Source organism: Myotis lucifugus, unplaced genomic scaffold, assembly GCF_000147115.1.
Source record: "Myotis lucifugus unplaced genomic scaffold, Myoluc2.0 scaffold_11, whole genome shotgun sequence".
NCBI classification, from domain to species: domain Eukaryota; kingdom Metazoa; phylum Chordata; class Mammalia; order Chiroptera; family Vespertilionidae; genus Myotis; species Myotis lucifugus.
In genome coordinates, this window is record NW_005871059.1 from 8,517,626 (window position 1) to 8,536,393 (window position 18,768).

At 38.5% G+C, this 18,768-nt stretch overlaps 1 protein-coding gene across 1 annotated transcript; it reads left to right on the forward strand.

Moving 5' to 3' along the window:
• The first annotated feature begins 1,520 nt into the window (after window positions 1–1,520).
• On the forward strand, window positions 1,521–17,586 carry NMBR (neuromedin B receptor). Its single transcript, XM_006084408.3, has 3 exons — window positions 1,521–1,989; window positions 16,198–16,546; window positions 17,149–17,586. Exons 1-3 carry the CDS (start codon window positions 1,568–1,570, stop codon window positions 17,548–17,550), a joined length of 1,173 nt encoding a protein of 390 aa, XP_006084470.1. The 5' UTR covers window positions 1,521–1,567; the 3' UTR covers window positions 17,551–17,586.
• Window positions 17,587–18,768: the final 1,182 nt, after the last annotated feature.

Below are 18,768 nucleotides of genomic sequence, written 5' to 3' on the forward strand. Positions count from 1 at the left end.
ATAAACAATCCAATCAAAAAATGGGCAAAGGACCTAAATAGACACTTTTCAAAAGAGGACATACAGAAGGCCTAATGACATATGAAAACATGCTCAAAGTCACTAATTATATGAGAGATGCAAATCAAAATGACAATGCGGTATCATCTCACACCTGTCAGAATGGCTATCATTAACAAATCAACAAACAACAAATGTTGGAGAGGATGTGGAGAAAAAGGAACCCTTTTGCACTGCTGGTGGAAATGCAGACTGGTGCAGCCACTGTGGAGAACAGTATGGAGTTTCCTCAAAAAACTAAAAATGGAACTCCCATTTGACCCAGTGATCCCACTTCTAGGAATATATCCCAAGAAGCTAGAAACACCAATCAGAAAGGATATATGCATCCCTATATTCATAGCAGCACAATTCACCATAGCTAAGATTTGGAAACAGCCTAAGTGCCCATCAGCAGATGAATGGATTAGAAAACTGTGGTACATATACACAATGGAATACTACGCTGTGGTAAAAAAAGGAGTTCTTACCATTTGCAACAGCATGGATGGAACTGGAGAGCATTATGCTAAGTGAAATAAGCCAGTCAGAGAAAGATAAATCCACATGATCTCACTCATTTGTGGAATATGGTGAACAACATAGGCTGACGAACAGGGATAGATCCAGAGACAGAGAAGCAGCGATAAGACTGTCAAACCTCAGAGGGAAAGTAGGGGAGGGTGGGGGTAAGCGGGAGAGATCAACCAAAGGACTTGTATATATGCATATAAGCCCAACCAATAGACACAGACAACAGGGGGGTGAGGGCATGCGTGTGTGGGGGGGGGGAAGGGGGGTTATGGGGAGAATGAGGTCACATATGTAATACCTTAATCAATAAAGAAATTAAAGATTGAAAAAAAAGAAAAGGTGGGGAGAGAATTTCATTCATTTACTTCATCCTTTGTCACTCACTCTCTTCTCTAAATTCACTGTTACAGCATCAGACACTTGCTAGCCTCCCAAATCCTTAGAGGTTCACAAACTTCTGGCTGGGGCTCCTCCAGCTCTGAGGCTGGTATTGATGGATGGGTGTAGGGACACACTGTGAGACAGAGAGCTCTCAGATCCCCTCCAATCCCACACAATACAATAGGAACTGCGAAAACAAGAGCGAAGCCGTGGGATAAGCAGAGTACCAGCCGCCCCGCGCTAGTTCCCAGTGATTCAGCCGCGGTTCGCTGGACAGCGACAGGATGACTTCCTCCCCTCCCACAGACCCTGCAGGCAGGTACTTTTAGTAATCCCAGAGGGACGCATCTCTGTTCACCAAAGAGCCTTTCTCCAGTGGAGACTGAAACAAAGACGCAAATTGCTTTGCTTTGCTTTTTTTTTTTTTAAATTCGGAGCCAATGTGCCTCTTCTAGAAGCGTAGGAGAGTGTGGACAGATTTCTCACACGCCCGTCCCCTCCGGGACGCGCAGTGTGACGCGTTCCCCACAGGCTGTAAACTTGTCACGGAAATCCACTTTTCAGGGCACCTGCGCGCACGAAGACTCCAGCGCGCGCTCCTGCAAAGAAGACCATGCCCCCCAGGTCTCTTTGCAACCTCTCCCAGCCCGCCGGCCAGAATCAGAGCGGGTTCTTTCCGGGGCTGTTGGACGGGGATTTCCTGCCCGCCTCCCCGGGGACCACCGCGGAGCTGGTGATCCGCTGCGTGATCCCGTCCCTCTACCTGCTCATCATCACGGTGGGCTTGCTGGGCAACATCGTGCTGGTGAAGATCTTCATCACCAACAGCGCCATGAGGAGCGCCCCCAACATCTTCATCTCCAACCTGGTCGCCGGGGACGTGCTGCTGCTGCTCACCTGCGTCCCGGTGGATGCCTCGCGCTACTTCTTTGACGAGTGGATGTTCGGGAAGGTGGGCTGCAAACTGATCCCGGTCATCCAGCTCACCTCCGTGGGGGTGTCCGTGTTCACGCTCACCGCCCTCAGCGCCGACAGGTAAGGGAACAGGTATCCGTGGGGCGGTCTGAAAAGTGGTGGAGGGGGGCGGGGAGTGCACCTGGGGAGGAGAGGGGGGCAGAAAGGAAAGGCTGGGAGGATGAGAGGGAGAGTGTGTATCTGGGAATTAGAGTAAAAGAAGGTAAAGACGACTGAGATGTGAAGTTTGGAAAAAATATGAAAATTATTACTTTTAAAAGAACTAAAATTGCATTAGTTTGAAAGTAGTTTTAAAATTGCATATCCTAGTCCTCCTCTTCCCTTCCACACACTTTGGGAGTTTTTATTCTATTTCATAGAACAGCTATAGAATACATGGGCAATAGTATAGCTACCTATTGTTTTTTTAACCTTACAAGTTTTTCAGCAACTATGGTTTTATTGGTTTTTAGAGAGAGGGGAATGGAGAGGGATAGAGAGAGAGAAACATCAATCGGCTGCCTCATGCATGCTCCCACTGGGGACCTAGCTGAAACTCAAACCTGGGCATGTGCCCTGATCAGGAATCAAACCTCTTGGTTCATGGGTCCATGCTCAACTACTGAGCCACACTGGCTGGGCCAATGTAGCTATCTTGTATAGGTTTTCTCTGTGTGCTTAAAAACTTAGATGTGCAGTTTTCTTATTTGGTAGCTTAACAACCTGATTAGTCAGAATGTCTTCCTTAATATTGGGGAAATGCTTCATTTTGACTTTTTTCCAAATAAGGAGAAACATTTACACTTAACAACTAAATTATACTATTTACTTGAAGCACAAACAACTAGAATAGTAACTGTTCTTCTGACAGATGACTTTAACATTTTGTTTGTTTTAATACCTCAAGTCAAATGATATGTTGTTTGTTTTTTCACGAACAGGCAGGTACCAAATACTTGTATTTTAAAACAGTATTGTAAAAATACATCTTTGGCATCAAATCTGCTTTTCACATATTTTAAGGGTGGGAAGTGTCCACTACTCTACCTTGCAGATCAGCTAGTCCAACTGGACCATTTTCCAGGTAAGGATGTTGAGGCACAAGGAATGTATAGCAATTTCCTGGGCAGAGCTGGGAGGAGAACTCAGGCCTGCTGGACCTGGGTCCAGGGCTGCTGCTGCAGGTTCTCTATAACCATGCTTTGGGGCATTTAAACAGGAGGGATGAGCTGGATGGGAGTGGGGGCAAAAATGGGCATGTCCAAATGTGGAGTGATGTTCAAGTGGGCATCTTTGCATGAAGCTATAGTCCAATTCCCTTGGGGATGGAGTGTTGACTTAAGCTATTTAGATAAACTATTTAACTCTGATGATTAAGGTGGTGTTCATCCTCCTCTTTAATTTACATATTAGGCTACTAATGAAAAGTAAATGCATCTAAATTTTCTGGTATTTGCAATAATACCCTTACATTACTTTGGTTTTAGGAGTTAATTTTAATTAAAGGAAGAAAATATTCAGTGGCGATTTGAGAGCTATTGTCTTTTTAAACTGAATAGTTTTGGTTGGCTTTTTAGTTTGTGTAATATTTTCTCTAAAACCACATTTCTATGAAGATATGTGCCTTTGGATAAATTATCCATCTCATTTTGATTGACATGATTTCTATTATCTTTTTTTTTTGGAGTTTTCTTTGGATTCCATAATTAAAATGTGACTTTTTATTTTAACTACCATTCTTGAGGGAACCCATTTTAAATAGAAAATTTGAAGAATTACTAGGTAAGGATTGAGATAAAACTTAACAGTTATTATTGCAATAGTTAAAATTACGATCATTATGCCTTCATTTTTAAAGGTAATATCTGGAACAAGATCCAGGGCTTAAATTTATTTCACACCATTTTTCTCTCTTGTCATGAAGACACGCAGATAAATTGGCCCTGACAAAGGTCAGAGAAAATGCTATTCCTCACACATTTACTGACTTTCAGTTTGTTATGTGAATCGTGTGCTCTGTGAGAAAAGCATGGATCCTTTAATAATAATGATAAAGAAAAGTGGGTTGTCTCTTCTCCTGGGTCCAGAAGCTACTCTTGCCTCTCAGTGTGTTTTGGAAATATAAATTGAGGAACTGAAATCACTGGTGGTGAAATCACAGGCTACATTCTCAAAGTCACGCAAATGGCTTGGAAATGTTTTGTTTTATGTTGTGTACACTTCTGTTGTTCTTCCAGAACATAGGAATCTAGGTGTTGATTTGTACCTGATCTCCTCATACTTTATCTCTCCAAACATTTTAATTTCTTGTGGATTTGGAAATAAGAATAAGACAAATTGCACACAGCACTGTGCTAAGTGTTTTTGTGTGAGTGTATCATCCTCACAATACCATGAAGTGGGCACTATCATCATTACCATTGAAAAAGTAAGGAAAATTAAGGCTTGAAAGTAAGCAACATTCTCCTGATCTCACAGTGAGGCTAGTATTTGAAACCAGTTCAAAGCCTGCAGTCTTCACTATTAAGCACATTACTACATTTCCTCCAGGAAAAAGAAATTACTAATTTTTTTCTATTCAATGACAGACTAAAAAATTACATTTAAAACATAGCACCAAGATTTAAAAAAAATGCCAAAGCTTATTCATTAGATTCAATAGAATGGGGAAAAATGTAATAAATGTAACTGCCAAATACAAAAACACACCCTGAATTCAAAATTAAGTAGTAATTGTAGCAATAGGAACACTTAAAAAAAGCCGTTATTAGAGTTTTTAAACAACAAATGCAGTTGTTTGTTAAAACCAAACTAAATATTTTATCCTCATGAGATGGCTTAAATAAAGGGAGAAAAAGAAACAGACAGATAATTAGATTTTAGCAAGCATATCCCAATGTGAAGTGGAAAGTTAATTATATGTCATTGATGACAGTATCACCAAATAGCAGAGACTGAAATAAAAAATGAATATTTATGAATCTACCTTGAGGCCTAAATCACCTTGTTTGATGTGGGTGGTATGGATAACACTGTGTGGTAGTTCTGGTTATTAATCTTCGACTTCCCAAATTCTTTTGAGGAGTTTCAGCTGATTCATCCTTAGGAAAGATTGTTGTGTCCACAGGAATATACCTTAGAGACATTGCATAACCTGAATGGGAGGAAAGGCTGTGCATAATCTGAAATGGTGATAGTGGTGTTACCAGTTTACTTTTAACTTTTGTGTTGAAGAATTTTTTGTTAGTATATAAAAAATATACTTCTTTTGCTTGCTCGCATTAAATAGCTAATAAAAAGTATTTGCATATTCTGCACTGTGTCATTTCTACCAGTTTTACACACACGCACACACACACACTTTCTCCCCTCTCCCACTGTTGAGACTTGTGTGCTATGATACTAGGTAGGGGGGACCCCATAAGCCACACTTTGCTTATGATTGACATGACAGAAATCTTCTTCACGACCTATTACAGTAGCTGTATTCTAAACTCGGGATATCTTTCTTGAACTCTTAAAAAGACATTTTGGCCTCCAAAATCCCATATTTTAAATGGAAGTAATTTTTAAGAATGAGTTCTCCTTTTTCCTTTATAGCAAAAAAAAAAATTCCCACAGACTTCTAGTTCTAAAGTATAAACTTCATTATTTTGTGTACTTACAAATGTAAAACTAGAAATAAATTTCTTATGCTGTTTTTTAATATAAATGTTAACTAAAATGCATTTATAAATTTAATTCTAAAATTCTATAAGACAATAAAAATGAAATTAATATTAATTTCACCTATCAGGTTATGTTGTTTTTCTGACACTCTATAGCCAATGTTGGATTGAATGCAAAAATAATGTTGCATCTAATCAGACTGAAGTGCTAATGTATTATTTCAAGCCTTTGTTTGAAAGTTAGGATAAACATATTTAATTCCATAACTGAACTCGTGCTCTTAGATATGAACCCTTGAATCATTAACATTATTTGCATTTATATCAGTGCAAACATATATTTCCTTTACTACAATTATTTGTTAAAATATTGAAACAGATCAAATGCGGGCCCTCTGTCTAACACTCTGGAGGCCTTGGGGAGCTTTTTTATCAGTCTTTGTCCAGAGGTGAAAGGGAGTGCCATTATCTGTTTGCTGGTTTCTCACCAGAGCTCCTCACAGAAGCTCAGGTGTTGACTGAATAGCTGGCTTTTGTTTTGTTTTTTTTGGTGCATAGCCTGGGGCAGTATGCTGAGATTGGCTCAGAGTGTGCTTCTAAAGCTCTTTTGAGGAGTTTGGGCTGGCCACACATACCTAAGGCAGTAATCCACACTCACCCTACCAATAACCCAAGTTTCCAGAGTGATTGTTATCAGAGAAAGAAGTGCCTCTTCTTCTCCCTGCTAGTGGGAGGTGGGTTCTTGGAGTACCACTGTAAGAAGCATTTCCAGAGGCCCCATGAGAGAATGAGATATGGTAGAAAGCTTTATTTTCATGGAATTATACCTCATTTCCCTCAGTCCAGTCATAGACGTGTAGCTCGAGTTTCAGTAAAGCTAACAGCAAAACTTGTTTCCTTTCCATATTGGAGCTGGGTCCACACACAATGCAAGGGAGCAGGAGCAAAAGAGCCCCACAAGCCAGGAGTCAAGTGCAACACACAAGGGGCACTAAGAAAGCGGCCTCCTTTGTGTAGGAGTGCATCCCAGATCTTCATGGACTTGCAGTGGCCATGCCCATCTGGCCAATGACCTCTGCTCGCAGGTGTGACTGACAGACCTCAGCTTCCCTAGTCACCCAAACTTTACTGGACAGGCAGCTATCTTTCCTTTATCCAGTCCCCTCCTTTCCCCCAGTGTTTTGCAGGGAACATGCCTTCCCTGTCTCAATGGTGGGAGAGGGTTATTTCCCTTTGCTCTTTTCCTGTTATTAATAACTAGGTAATTACAAGGGTATCATGATAACTTACCTATTTTCAACTTGTTTCAAAAGAATTTAAGGCATCTAATAGATAAAGGTACAAATATAGTACAATGAGTATAAAAAAGGGAGGAAAACCAGGTATAGGGAAATAAAAGTTGAAAAACAGAAAGTGACCCATACTTTCAGGCAATGTGAGTCCTACGGTACATTTGTCTGAGAGCTTTCTAGCTGCCAATTCAAAAGGAAAATTTGTTTTGCATAACAAGTGCCCAGTTGTTGTTTTTACATGACCATAGAAACAGGATGAATTGTAATCTGCACTTAATTTATTAGTTAATTTGAATTTATATGGTTTCTCATTAGCTAAAAGCTGTTATTTTTGCCTCCAATAATCAGATATATTTTATTCATTAGTCTCAAATACTTCTAGCTTATTTTCTTTTCCCTTCTAATTCACACATTAAATTAGGTGCTGTATAGTCCTTATAACGTTCACACTATTGCTATTATTTATATATTGCTATCTAGGTTTTAAAGATTATTCATCCACCTTGATCGAAAACCTTTGGGACACACTATATAAATAGAGAGAGGATGCACCATCTGGGGCTTATGGCATCAGAGTGCTAGTTCTGACTCTATTATGTCCAAATGTTCAAGTTGGAGAAAATGATAAAATGGCACTAAAGACATGCCCACAAATAAGTATTTTATTTATTTACAAAATAAAAATAATGTCTTCAACTGTCGAGCTAAGGGTCCTAAGATGGGACCCTGTTACCTCCTCTCTGAGTATTGAGCAAACAGTGACGCAAAGCGAACAAGGGACACTGATAACGGGTGAGGCAGCCATATGCTCAGCCCAGTGCTCCAGTGCTTGCCACCACATCTCAGACAAGTCTCTCATTTAATAACTTATGCTGGCTCTATTTGTACACTTCTCAGTGGGAAAAACGACCCTCTAAGATGCCCCTCTCAGTCTTTTGCTGGTAGTAATGCATTTGACATCTGTTCTGGCTGAGCCATTAAGTCAGACAGTCAAGTTCAACGTTTTCCTTCTTGTTAGTTGTCACCGGCAGTACAGTTCCTATTGGTGTTTTTCAAAACCCAAAATAACTTACCTTGGCCCTTTCAAATGCAGATTTCTCAGGAGGGCTCACCAATTTCCAAGGTCTTGTGTAGGTTGTAGATCATAGTGTATGTAACCAGATTACTTCCAGCTCTTTGGAGAACCTGACCCACATCCCCAATTCACTGACAATCTGGTATTTCCAAAGTTTATTAATTTTCTGTACCAAAGGGCCCATGTCTTCATTAGACATCCTTTTATTTTTAATTTATTTTTAATTTTTGTTAATCCTCACCCTGAGAATAATTTTCCACTGATTTTTAGAGAGAGTGGAAGGGAGAGGGAGAGACAGCGAGAAACATTGATGTGAGAGAGACTCATTGATTGGTTGCCTCCTGCACACACCCCAACTAGGGTCAGGGAACCTGCAAACAAGGTACTTACCCTTGACTGGAATCAAAACCAGGACCCTTTAGTCCATGGGCCAACACTCTATCCACTGAGCCAAACTGGCTAGGGCAACATCCATTTATTTTTTATTGTTTGTTGTTCTTTGTTTCTTTATTATCATTCGTTTCCATATGATCAAGGTTATTTTCATTTTTATGCTCCAAAGTGATGATCCAACTTAATTTTGCTTGCTTCAAACTTAATGAGCTATCTTAACTTATTGTTTTAATTATTGATATAAAATATTAAATGTTATTAGTCCATACCCTACTCCTTATGAACACTACTGATTTATTAAGGCTCTTGGCAGTATCTTCTATTTCCAGTTACTCCTAGGTCTCATGGGGAGGAGAAATAAACACTAAACCTTCACTTCTCCCTAGCACTTCCCTTGACTCCCTTGAGTTTTAATTTTTTTTCTTATACAGATTTTCATTAAGGATCTTTTAAAACTTTCAATGTAGACCTCCTTCTTCACAGTTATTATTTGTGAAATTTTGGAGGGAATATTTTAAAAATTAAAATTTTATTAAATGTGGTTGAATTCAAATAGATTTTGAAAAAGAACCACATTTTAAGAGAGAATGAAACATTTACCATCTCATTTGGAACCAGATTTAGATTATGAAAGTTCAACCTACAAATGATTATAGACATTTATATAGAATCTATGAAAATGCAGTTTTAAGAGATGAATAAAAGAATATGAAACAGTGCTTGCTGATACTGTTGAGGCTTAGTTTCTCTACTATAAACATGATCCATTAAGAAAGCATAATTACAGATATAAGTTAAGTCTTTGCAGTTAAAAATACCATTGACTTTATGAAGATAGCAGATGAAATGTCTAAAAATTGGTAGATAAAGCATTTAATGCTTCAGTTGTATTCTCTGTAATATGCTATAGTTGAAAACATCAAATCTATAATCGCAACATGTGAGTGAATTCTGAGTTTTATGCTACTGGCTCTGTAATCATTTAAGCATCATGTAATCCCTTAGTCTTGATAAGCTTTTCTGTAAAATGAGCACACTAATCAGTTTAGCAGCACAGGACTATTTTAGCAAGGGAAATAATGTGAAAGCATTTTTAAGCTGTGGGTTGCTGTGTAACTACTTCCATGTCACCTATGAGTCAAGATGACAAATGACTCACTAATTCAAATCAGTATTTATTCACACATGCAGTTAATTATCAGAAAATAGGCACTGAAGTGGAGAGCAAAATGGTTCTCTTGTACAATTAATGATGATAATCTCTTCAGCATCTATAGCCTTTTCTCAATTCCTTTATAATCATAGACTGGCTAGTTCCAATCATTGCCTTCATCAACCTAAGTTGTCATTATCATTCTCTTTCTTATCAAACATTTGTGTCATTTAAGTCACACATTTTAACGAATTAAGAACAAAGTGATTTTTCCCCCTGGTAAAGAACAATTAGAATTGCTGACCCCTCTGTAATGAGAAAGGTATTTCTCATCTTTTCCTAAGTAACATCCATATTATACATTGTTTTTAATATGTTATTTATAATTTTAGCATTCTATTGTATGAATATGCTTAGATATTTTTAAATGATAAATTTAGTAATTTCGTTCAGAATAAGTATTACTTCTAAAAGTTATCAATACTCTTAAAACATGATATGACACACTGTGAAGGCATCTGATTCTCAAACACTGAACTTCTGCTGGGTTTCTGCTCCTCACAGATGCTGAATGTGTACGCATCACAGGGAGCCTGTGGAGAGATGCTCACTGCCACAGTCAGTCTTCCGGAGAGGTGGTTTCTAAACTTGGTTTATAGTGAGAATCACTTGAAAATCTTATAAAATGCAGAATTTCTCCATTTGCAGGCTAGACACTCTGTGCTAATGTTGTAATGTACCCCATGAATAGCACAAAGGATGCCCCAAGAAGTCAAATTAAGGAATCATTTATTCAAAAGCAGGCGGCTAAGAGGGGCATTAGCTCTCCAAATCTCGTAGTCCTGAGTGACTACAGTAGCGAGCTTATAAAGGTAAAAACCACATCCTGCTAGACGTTGGAATGTGGGGCTATCTTGTGAAAGCAGATTGGACAGAAGCAGAATTGAGCAAAGTTAATAATCTCTAAAGGTCATCTCTACAGTCTCAGTTCCTGGAGCCACTGAGTCAACGGGAAGCAATCTTTTGTGGTTCTGGTTCTCAGGCACAGAAGAATAACCTCTGTGATGTGGGCTGGCAACAAAATGGGGTGATTTATGTGAGTTTCCAGGTCTCAATCTGGAAACTGAGGTAACTACCCTATTGTTAAAGCAAGAGTGTATAGAAGCCAGGATAGCAGGGTTAAAATTTAAACAACAGTTTTTACCTGGGATGAATGTTACTATGCTTCAGTGCTTCACTAGTAAGTCTGGGAGGAAATGTAATAATACTCTCTTTTCAGTGCTCTAGGTGGTTCTGGAAATTGATCCAGCTTGGGCATTAGTAGACTAGACTGTTCCTATTTCTCACTTCCATACTCACAGCAACCTAATAGCCAGCAACTACCACCCCACTCTACCCAAACTGCTCTTAATAAAATCATCTCCTTGTTGCCATGTTTCTACACAAGTTCAGTAAAGATTCATTGAGAATCTACTATAGGTCAGGCATTGTGTTACACATTACAGATAACAGCAGAGAGCAGGACACAGGCTCTTGTTTCAAGAAGATTTTTGTCTACTTTTAGAGTATTTGACACAGAGGCCTATACTGCTTTTTGAAAGTCGTTTTAAAATATATATTTTTATTTATTTCAGAGAGGAAGGGAGAGGGAGAGAGATAAAAAACATCAATGAGAAGAAAGAATCATTGATCAGCTGCCTCCTGCATGCCCTGCCACAGGGGATCGAGCCCACAATCCGGGCATGAGCCCTGACTGGGAATCTAACGGTGACCTCTTGGTTCATAGGTCAGCACTCAGTCACTAAGCCATGCTGGCTGGGCCTTTTTGAAATTCTTTCTTTTGCTTCCATGAAATCCTCTACTTGTCAGATAGTTCACCTTGGACTTTGTTGGTTCCTGATAAATAAGTTTGGTATAAAAAAAGAAACTATGGGTGGTATAACTAGAAAGCTTTGCAGACATTTAAAGATGGAGATTTTTAGATGTCTTGATAACTTTACTAGTATATGAGCTAAAATGATCTAATTTTCATTATATATTGGGTAATATGATTTAATTTAATTACCTCTTTAGATTCAATTAAGACTGTATACAAATATAATAAGCAATATTCAAAACAGGCATCAATAAAGAAGCATATATATTTACTGATATTTAATATGTGAATGATGATTATGTCATTTTTATATGAATTTTGATGGATTAGTTTCCAGTTTTCAGTTAAAGATGTCTTTCTAAGACTATCTGCATGAAAAAACACACCCACTTTTTATGCATACTATTATGCTACTAAATTCAATGAGAGAGAATACTGAGGGACTATTTCATTCCTACATTTTCATAAATATTTAAAGGAAGTATGATTAAATATGTTCATATTAATTTGCACTATGTGTTTTTACTTTAAAAAATGCACATGAAGTATTGGTTAGTGTATAACATTATTTGACAGTTATAAACTCTGGTTTAGTAGTAATAATGACCCTTCAGTAATCTGTGTCTTCAACTATAATTTCTTGCTTTATAAAATTTGGAATATTCTTTTTTTTAAAATATATTTTATTGATTTTTTACAGAGAGGAAGGGAGAGAGATAAAGAGTTAGAAACATCGATGGGAGAGAAACATCGATCAGCCGCCTCCTGCACATCTCCCACTGGAGATGTGCCCGCAACCCAGGTACATGCCCTTGACCGGAATCGAACCTGGGACCTTTCAGTCCACAGGCTGATGCTCTATCCCCTGAGCCAAACCGGTTTCGGCGGAATATTCTTTTTTGTTGTTAATCCTCACCTGAGGTATTTTTTCCATTGATTTTTTTTTATTAGAGAGAGAGGGGGGCGGGGGGAAGACACAGAGAGAAAAACATAAATGTGAGAGAGAAACCATGACTGGTTGCCTCTCAAACACAACCTGACGGGCCCTTGACCAGAATTATACCTGGGAAACTTCAGTCCACAGGTTGACACTCTAACCACTGAGCAAACCAGCGAGGGCAATACCCTTTTTGATAAAATGTGTATCATTTAGTAGAAGATCCATGGGATCTATTTTCCCTTTCCTGCAGGAGGTGGCTAAGAATCATCCTATTGAAAACGTGTGTCCTGACTCCCACTAGGTACTCCTTCTCCACCAAAAACTCTGGATGTGTTGCTAGCTTTACCATGACAATCTTATCAGGAAGGGAGAGTCAATACTTTTATTCCTATTTGAACTTTTCCCATCATCCTTAATGATTGTAGTGCTTCTGCAAATGTGCTTTGCTATGGGGTAGAGGTGAGAGTAGGGAAGTGACCTTTCCTCCCTTTTAAAATCATGAAAGCCCTAGCTGGTTTGGCTCAGTGGATAGAGTGTTGGCCTACGGACAGAAGGGCCCTGGGTTTAATTCTGGTCAAGGACACATACCTCAGTTGCTGACTCCTCTCTTTTAAAATCATGTGTTTCTATCACATCTATGTTTCCTCTCTCTTCCACTCTCCCTAAAAATCAATCGAAAAATATCCTAGGGTGAGGGGTGAGGATTAACAACAACAACAACAACAACAACAACAAAAAAAATAAAGGAAAATTCAGAATATTCTTTGTTCTTTCTAACAATCTAAAAAGAAAGTCTAGTTAACTAGTCTATTTGTAGTGATCAACAGCACCCCATCCTGCCCCATATTTCTGTCTTTCCCTATTCTTCCACATACAAAAGAATTTTAATCAGCCTTTTCTTACTTTGATCTTAAATATGAATTGTCAGGCAGTAAATATTTAACTTTTGAGGAGTTGTTCTAGAATAAAGAAACTAAATAACAACAAAACAAACTTGAAACTATTCTAGAAGGAAAAGAAAATGAAACATTTTCTGTATTATTTCCATAGCCATATAATAACTGGAAAACTAGAAAGAACTTCTAGAATTTGGGCTATAAGGGGTCAATGGGAGAAAAAAAAGGAGACATATGTAATACTTTCAACAATAAAAATTAAAAAAATTAAAAATATAATAAACAATCTAGAAGAAAGGAAGTAAGCTAAAGCTAATAAGACAGCTTAGAAAATAAAACCCCAAAGAAGATAGAGATGAGTTTGATAAACTAAAAAATTAAGAAAGAAGAATATTTGAGATTCAATCAGTGGGACTCCAGGAAGTTGATGAAATGGCATTTAGAAAAGGATTAAATTCAGGTTAATGGAAAATCATACAAATGAAAAAAATTATTAAGTAGCAACTCTAGGAAAATCAGACATGCATATAAGAAAGAGAATGTCATAATATACTACTTACTTAGGCAGTGAGTGATATAATATACTACTTTCCTAGGCAGTCATAATAATCTATTGACCATTTACTAGTATAAATAATATAACTTACTAAATCAGGAAACTGGGAATGGGGGAAATAGAGGTTGCAGGGAGAAAATCTTCAATTACAAAATGGGATATCAAGAGCTAATATCTATAATTTTTGATCCGGAGACAGTGGCAGAATTATATTTCCTATATACATGGAATGATGTGAAATTTGTTTTAACATAGGAGCCAGGTTTGAGATGTTTTTTACAAGGGACTTCTATTTTTCTTTATAGTACTCTTAGTGCTCTCTGAGTTTAAAACAAGCAAATAAACCTCTTTGAATGTTATCAATCTGATAAAAAATTTAAAAAGCAGACAAAATAGCTCATTCTAGTTACTGATTGTAATTAAGTTTCTTAAGAAGAATGTACAAGTAAACAGAATAGTAATAAGATGCTATGTGTGAAGTCTGAGCAAAATGCATGACTCATGCTATTTTACTTAATTTGGTGTTGAGGCCCTTTGCTGTTGTTCTACTTTAATTTCTATGCTTCCCATTTCACATGGGAAGATCCTCCAGATCAAAATGCAAATGAGCTTCTTTCTATTGAGGGTCTGGGGATGACGCTTGGATTCAAGCCCCAAAGGAGAAAGAGGCTTCCTCAGAGTGGGATTGAGGCTGAGGGCGCTCTTCCTCTCCTGGGGGAAATAGAAAGCATCCTCACAGAACCTGAAGGAGGCCTTAAATGATTGTTATCCAGCTTGAAATATTTTTAATTTTTAGAACATCAGACTAAATCAAATGTAAATAAGGAGAAGGCACAGGGTCATCACATGGTTAATATCTGCTAATTGCCAGGCACTGTAACAGGTACTCCATACATTATTTTCTAATCATAAAATTTTGAGGGAGATGTTTTTATCCCCACTCCATAGAGGAAAGGAAAAGACCTTAAGTGATTTTCCAGTGGTTATCAGAGATACAATAACACTGCAGATTTGTTTGACCAAAATCACTTTTATCTGTATCTTGTTAACCATGTAGGTATACTCTAACCCAGCCGTGGGCAAACTACGGCCCGCGGGCCGGATCCGGCCCGTTTGAAATGAATAAAACTAAAAAAAAAAAGACCGTACCCTTTTAGGTAATGATGTTTACTTTGAATTTATATTAGTTCACACAAACACTCCATCCATGCTTTTGTTCCGGCCCTCCGGTCCAGTTTAAGAACCCATTGTGGCCCTCGAGTCAAAAAATTTGCCCACCCCTGCTCTAACCTAACGTATCTTCAAAGACAAATATAAATAATTTGAGGTTTACATACAATTTTGGTTTGTTTGCATTATAATTGCCCTAATGTGCTAAGTTAGCTGCAGAGGGTTTGGATTGCTGAAGCCTTTATGTTCTGGAGTGGACCCTTTACCACTATGATGGTGGCAGGTGGGATGAGAGAGGACTTCATGAGGTCTCCATATTAAATAAACTTGAAATTTAAAGATAGAATATCATTCCATTTCTCTCAGTCCTTATAACTGATGGATGATGGGAAAAAAATCCCCATTTAAATTAGTCTCTAAAATTTACTGATCTTATATAATAAAAGGCTAATATGCAAATTGACTAAAAGGTGGTCCGACTGGTCACTATGATGTGCACTGACCACCAGGGGGCAGATGCTCAATGCAAGAGCTACCCCCTGGTGGTCAATCCACTCCCACAGGGGGAGCACCGCTCAGCCAGAAGCCAGGCTTTCGGCTGGCAAGCTCAGTAGCGGTGGTGGGAGCCTCTCCCAACTCCATGGCAACACTTAGGATGCCTCGGGGGATGTCAGACTGCCAGCTTAGGTGGACATCCCCTGAGGCAGCCGGACATCCCCCGAGGGGTCCCGAACTGCAAGAGGGTGCAGGCTGGGCTGAGGGACACCCCCCACCCCCGCAGTGCACGATGTCGTGCACCGGGCCTCTAGTATCCTTAGAAAATAAGTGGGCTACTCAGGTTTATAAGCTAAAGAAGTGTATCAAGGTAGAATTTAATAAATATTTTGTGGGCATTTTATGGTTAGTGCATATTATAGCAATTATAGTAGCAATAGATTTTTCAAAAATAACAGTATTTAATTAAAAGTATTCAATAAATAATGACACTTATTGTGTAGATTTAGAAAAAAACTTGTGAAAGCAGTAAGCAAATTACTGCAATTTGGGAAATAACAGTTTCAGATATTTTTCTCTGTCTTCTTGTCTTCGGTGCTAATAAGCAGTAGAATAAGCAGACAGAGACGCCAGGGATCTCAGTACAAAACAGCTAGGGCATAATGGAGTTTGGTATCTCTCTCTTAGCAGGTAAGATTTCTCTTTCCTCCCTCCCCTCCTCCCTCCTTTTTCACTTCCTTTCTTAAGAGTAATTTTCGGCCTGTTGTCTTCCCAGGTACAAAGCCATTGTAAACCCCATGGACATCCAGACGTCAGGGGTGGTGCTGTGGACCTGTGTGAAGGCCGTGGGTATCTGGGTGGTCTCGGTGCTGCTGGCTGTTCCCGAAGCAGTGTTTTCGGAAGTGGTGCGCATTGATAGCTTGGATAACGGCAGCTTCGCAGCGTGCATACCCTACCCTCAGACTGATGAATTACATCCAAAGATTCATTCAGTGCTCATCTTCTTGGTGTATTTCCTCATACCCCTTGCTATTATTAGCGTTTATTATTATCATATTGCAAAGACCTTAATTAAAAGTGCACATAATCTTCCTGGAGAATATAATGAACATACCAAAAAACAGGTAAGCTCGGTGTGCGCGAGAGTGTGTGTGTGTGTGTGTGTGTGTGTGTGTGTGTGTGTGTGTTGGGGGTGCCCTGGTCAGCTGCAGTACTGCTATTTTGTGTCCAATTTCATGGGTTCTCAATACCAGGAGGTATGATAACTGAGACAGAGGGCCCTGGGACATGCACTGGCCTGAACTGGGAGAGCATTGGGGGGTCTCTAATATGTGGCCATGTCCCAGCTCTGAAAAGGCCCACTAAGGTCCTGCTATTTAATACAAATAGAAGAGGTTTATAATTAAAATGAACAAATAACTTTAAGCTAGAGGAAAGTATTTTAAAATAAGAGACTTTTTTTTTTAGGATCACAGTTTTCACATAAAGACATAGCCATTTCTTAATATTTTATTATCTAGTCTTGTATAAACCATAAAATTTAATGAATGGGAACAGTGTAGTGACCACAATAGGCTGTTGAAATCATCCCATTGTTAAGGAAAATAGTTTTGGTATTTTGGGTGTGTTAATGTGCTAATAAGTTTACCCCTATTATATCATGAGTTTTGGATGTGGCTGGCTCCCTTTTCATTTTAACCAATGGGCCTTTTCCTTGTACTTGCAGATGGAAACTCGGAAACGCCTGGCTAAAATTGTGCTGGTCTTCGTGGGCTGCTTTGCCTTCTGTTGGTTTCCAAATCACATCCTCTATATGTATAGATCTTTCAACTATAACAAGATTGATCCATCTCTGGGCCACATGATTGTCACTTTAGTAGCCCGGATTCTGAGCTTTTGCAATTCTTGTGTCAATCCATTTGCCCTGTATCTACTCAGTGAAAGCTTTAGGAGGCATTTCAATAGCCAGCTCTGTTGTGGGAGGAAGTCCTATCCAGAGAGATCAACCAGCTACTTAGTCAGCTCTTCTGCAGTGCGTATGACATCTCTGAAAAGCAATGCTAAGAACCCAGTGACCAATTCTGTTTTGATAAATGGGCACAGCATAAAGCAGAAAATGGCACTGTAATTTTGGCCACTCAGCTTGCTACCTGGAAATAACTTACTTGTTTTATTTCTATTGAGCAGAGCAAAAATAAACAATTTTCTTTCTTAATATTTCTGAGTGAATTCATTAGACAATTTATGATTGACTTAGAAAAGGCAAGACAAACATAGCTAGCATTTTTCTCTGAAAAGAACTTTAAATTACATAAATATACACTTGAGTGGCCAGATTATTATGACCACCTGACGTTTGTCGGCAAATGAGCTATAATTTTGCGCTGAAGTTGCTAGAGGGCCAGATCATTACAAACATCTGAATAGCACAACATACCTAAGTATCATTGCTGATCAAGTTCATCCTATCATGTTGATGGCGTATCCCAATGGAGATGGTTTCTTCCAACAAGACAATGCGCCATGCCACGGTGCTCGTATTGTGCAGGAGTGCTTTCAAGAACATGAGGGAGACTTTACCTTGCTTAGGTGGCCCCCACAATCACCAGATCTCAATCCAATTGAGCATTTGTGGGACGAAGTTAAAAGAGCCATCAGGCAGCTGGTTCCACAACCATCAAATCTCACAGAACTGGACAGTGCTATTCATCAGGCATGGTGTCAGATTCCTCGCATCACCTTTCAACATCTCGTGGAGTCAATGCCAAGAAGAATCGCCGCAGTATTGAAGGCAAAAGGTGGCCCAACGAAGTATTGATGAGGTGGTCATAATAATCTGGCCACTCAGTGTATATGTATATACATATTGTTAACATTAAAAGGGACTCAAAAACCAATTCTACATGAATATAAATAATCATTGCTTCAGGATTTAAGCTTTTGGTAGAGCCAATGCTAGTGTTATCTTAAATTTGTTTTATCTTGAAGCAGGAAATAAATTTCTATATTGACTCAATGATTTAATGAGTTTAATATTCAAATGTCTAATATTTGAAATACAAGTCATGTTTTTGGGTGAATTTTATTTATACTTAATGCATGTATATATTTCCTTTGTTTGAATAACATAATAGGAAATCCAAAGGTGGAGCTTAATCAGACGCCAATATTTATTGTGATTCTTTGTGTGATAAACCATGATTTCTAGAAATAACCTATCTGTAACTTCTAGGTTTGCAGGCATTTATATTATAAATAGTAAAATAGAGGTCATCTGAATAAGATTTACATTATGAATGTAAAATAGGTATCATATGTTCCAAATGTAAAACTGTGACACAAAAAT

What these genes read in the sequence shown, in the direction of transcription:
- NMBR (XM_006084408.3), top strand. Translation starts at nt 1,568, where the DNA reads ATGCCCCCCAGGTCTCTTTGCAACCTCTCCCAGCCCGCCGGCCAGAAT. An exon ending in ACCGCCCTCAGCGCCGACAG is followed by an intron (nt 1,990 to 16,197) that starts GTAAGGGAACAG and finishes TTGTCTTCCCAG; the next exon opens with GTACAAAGCCATTGTAAACC. An exon ending in ATGAACATACCAAAAAACAG is followed by an intron (nt 16,547 to 17,148) that starts GTAAGCTCGGTG and finishes TTGTACTTGCAG; the next exon opens with ATGGAAACTCGGAAACGCCT.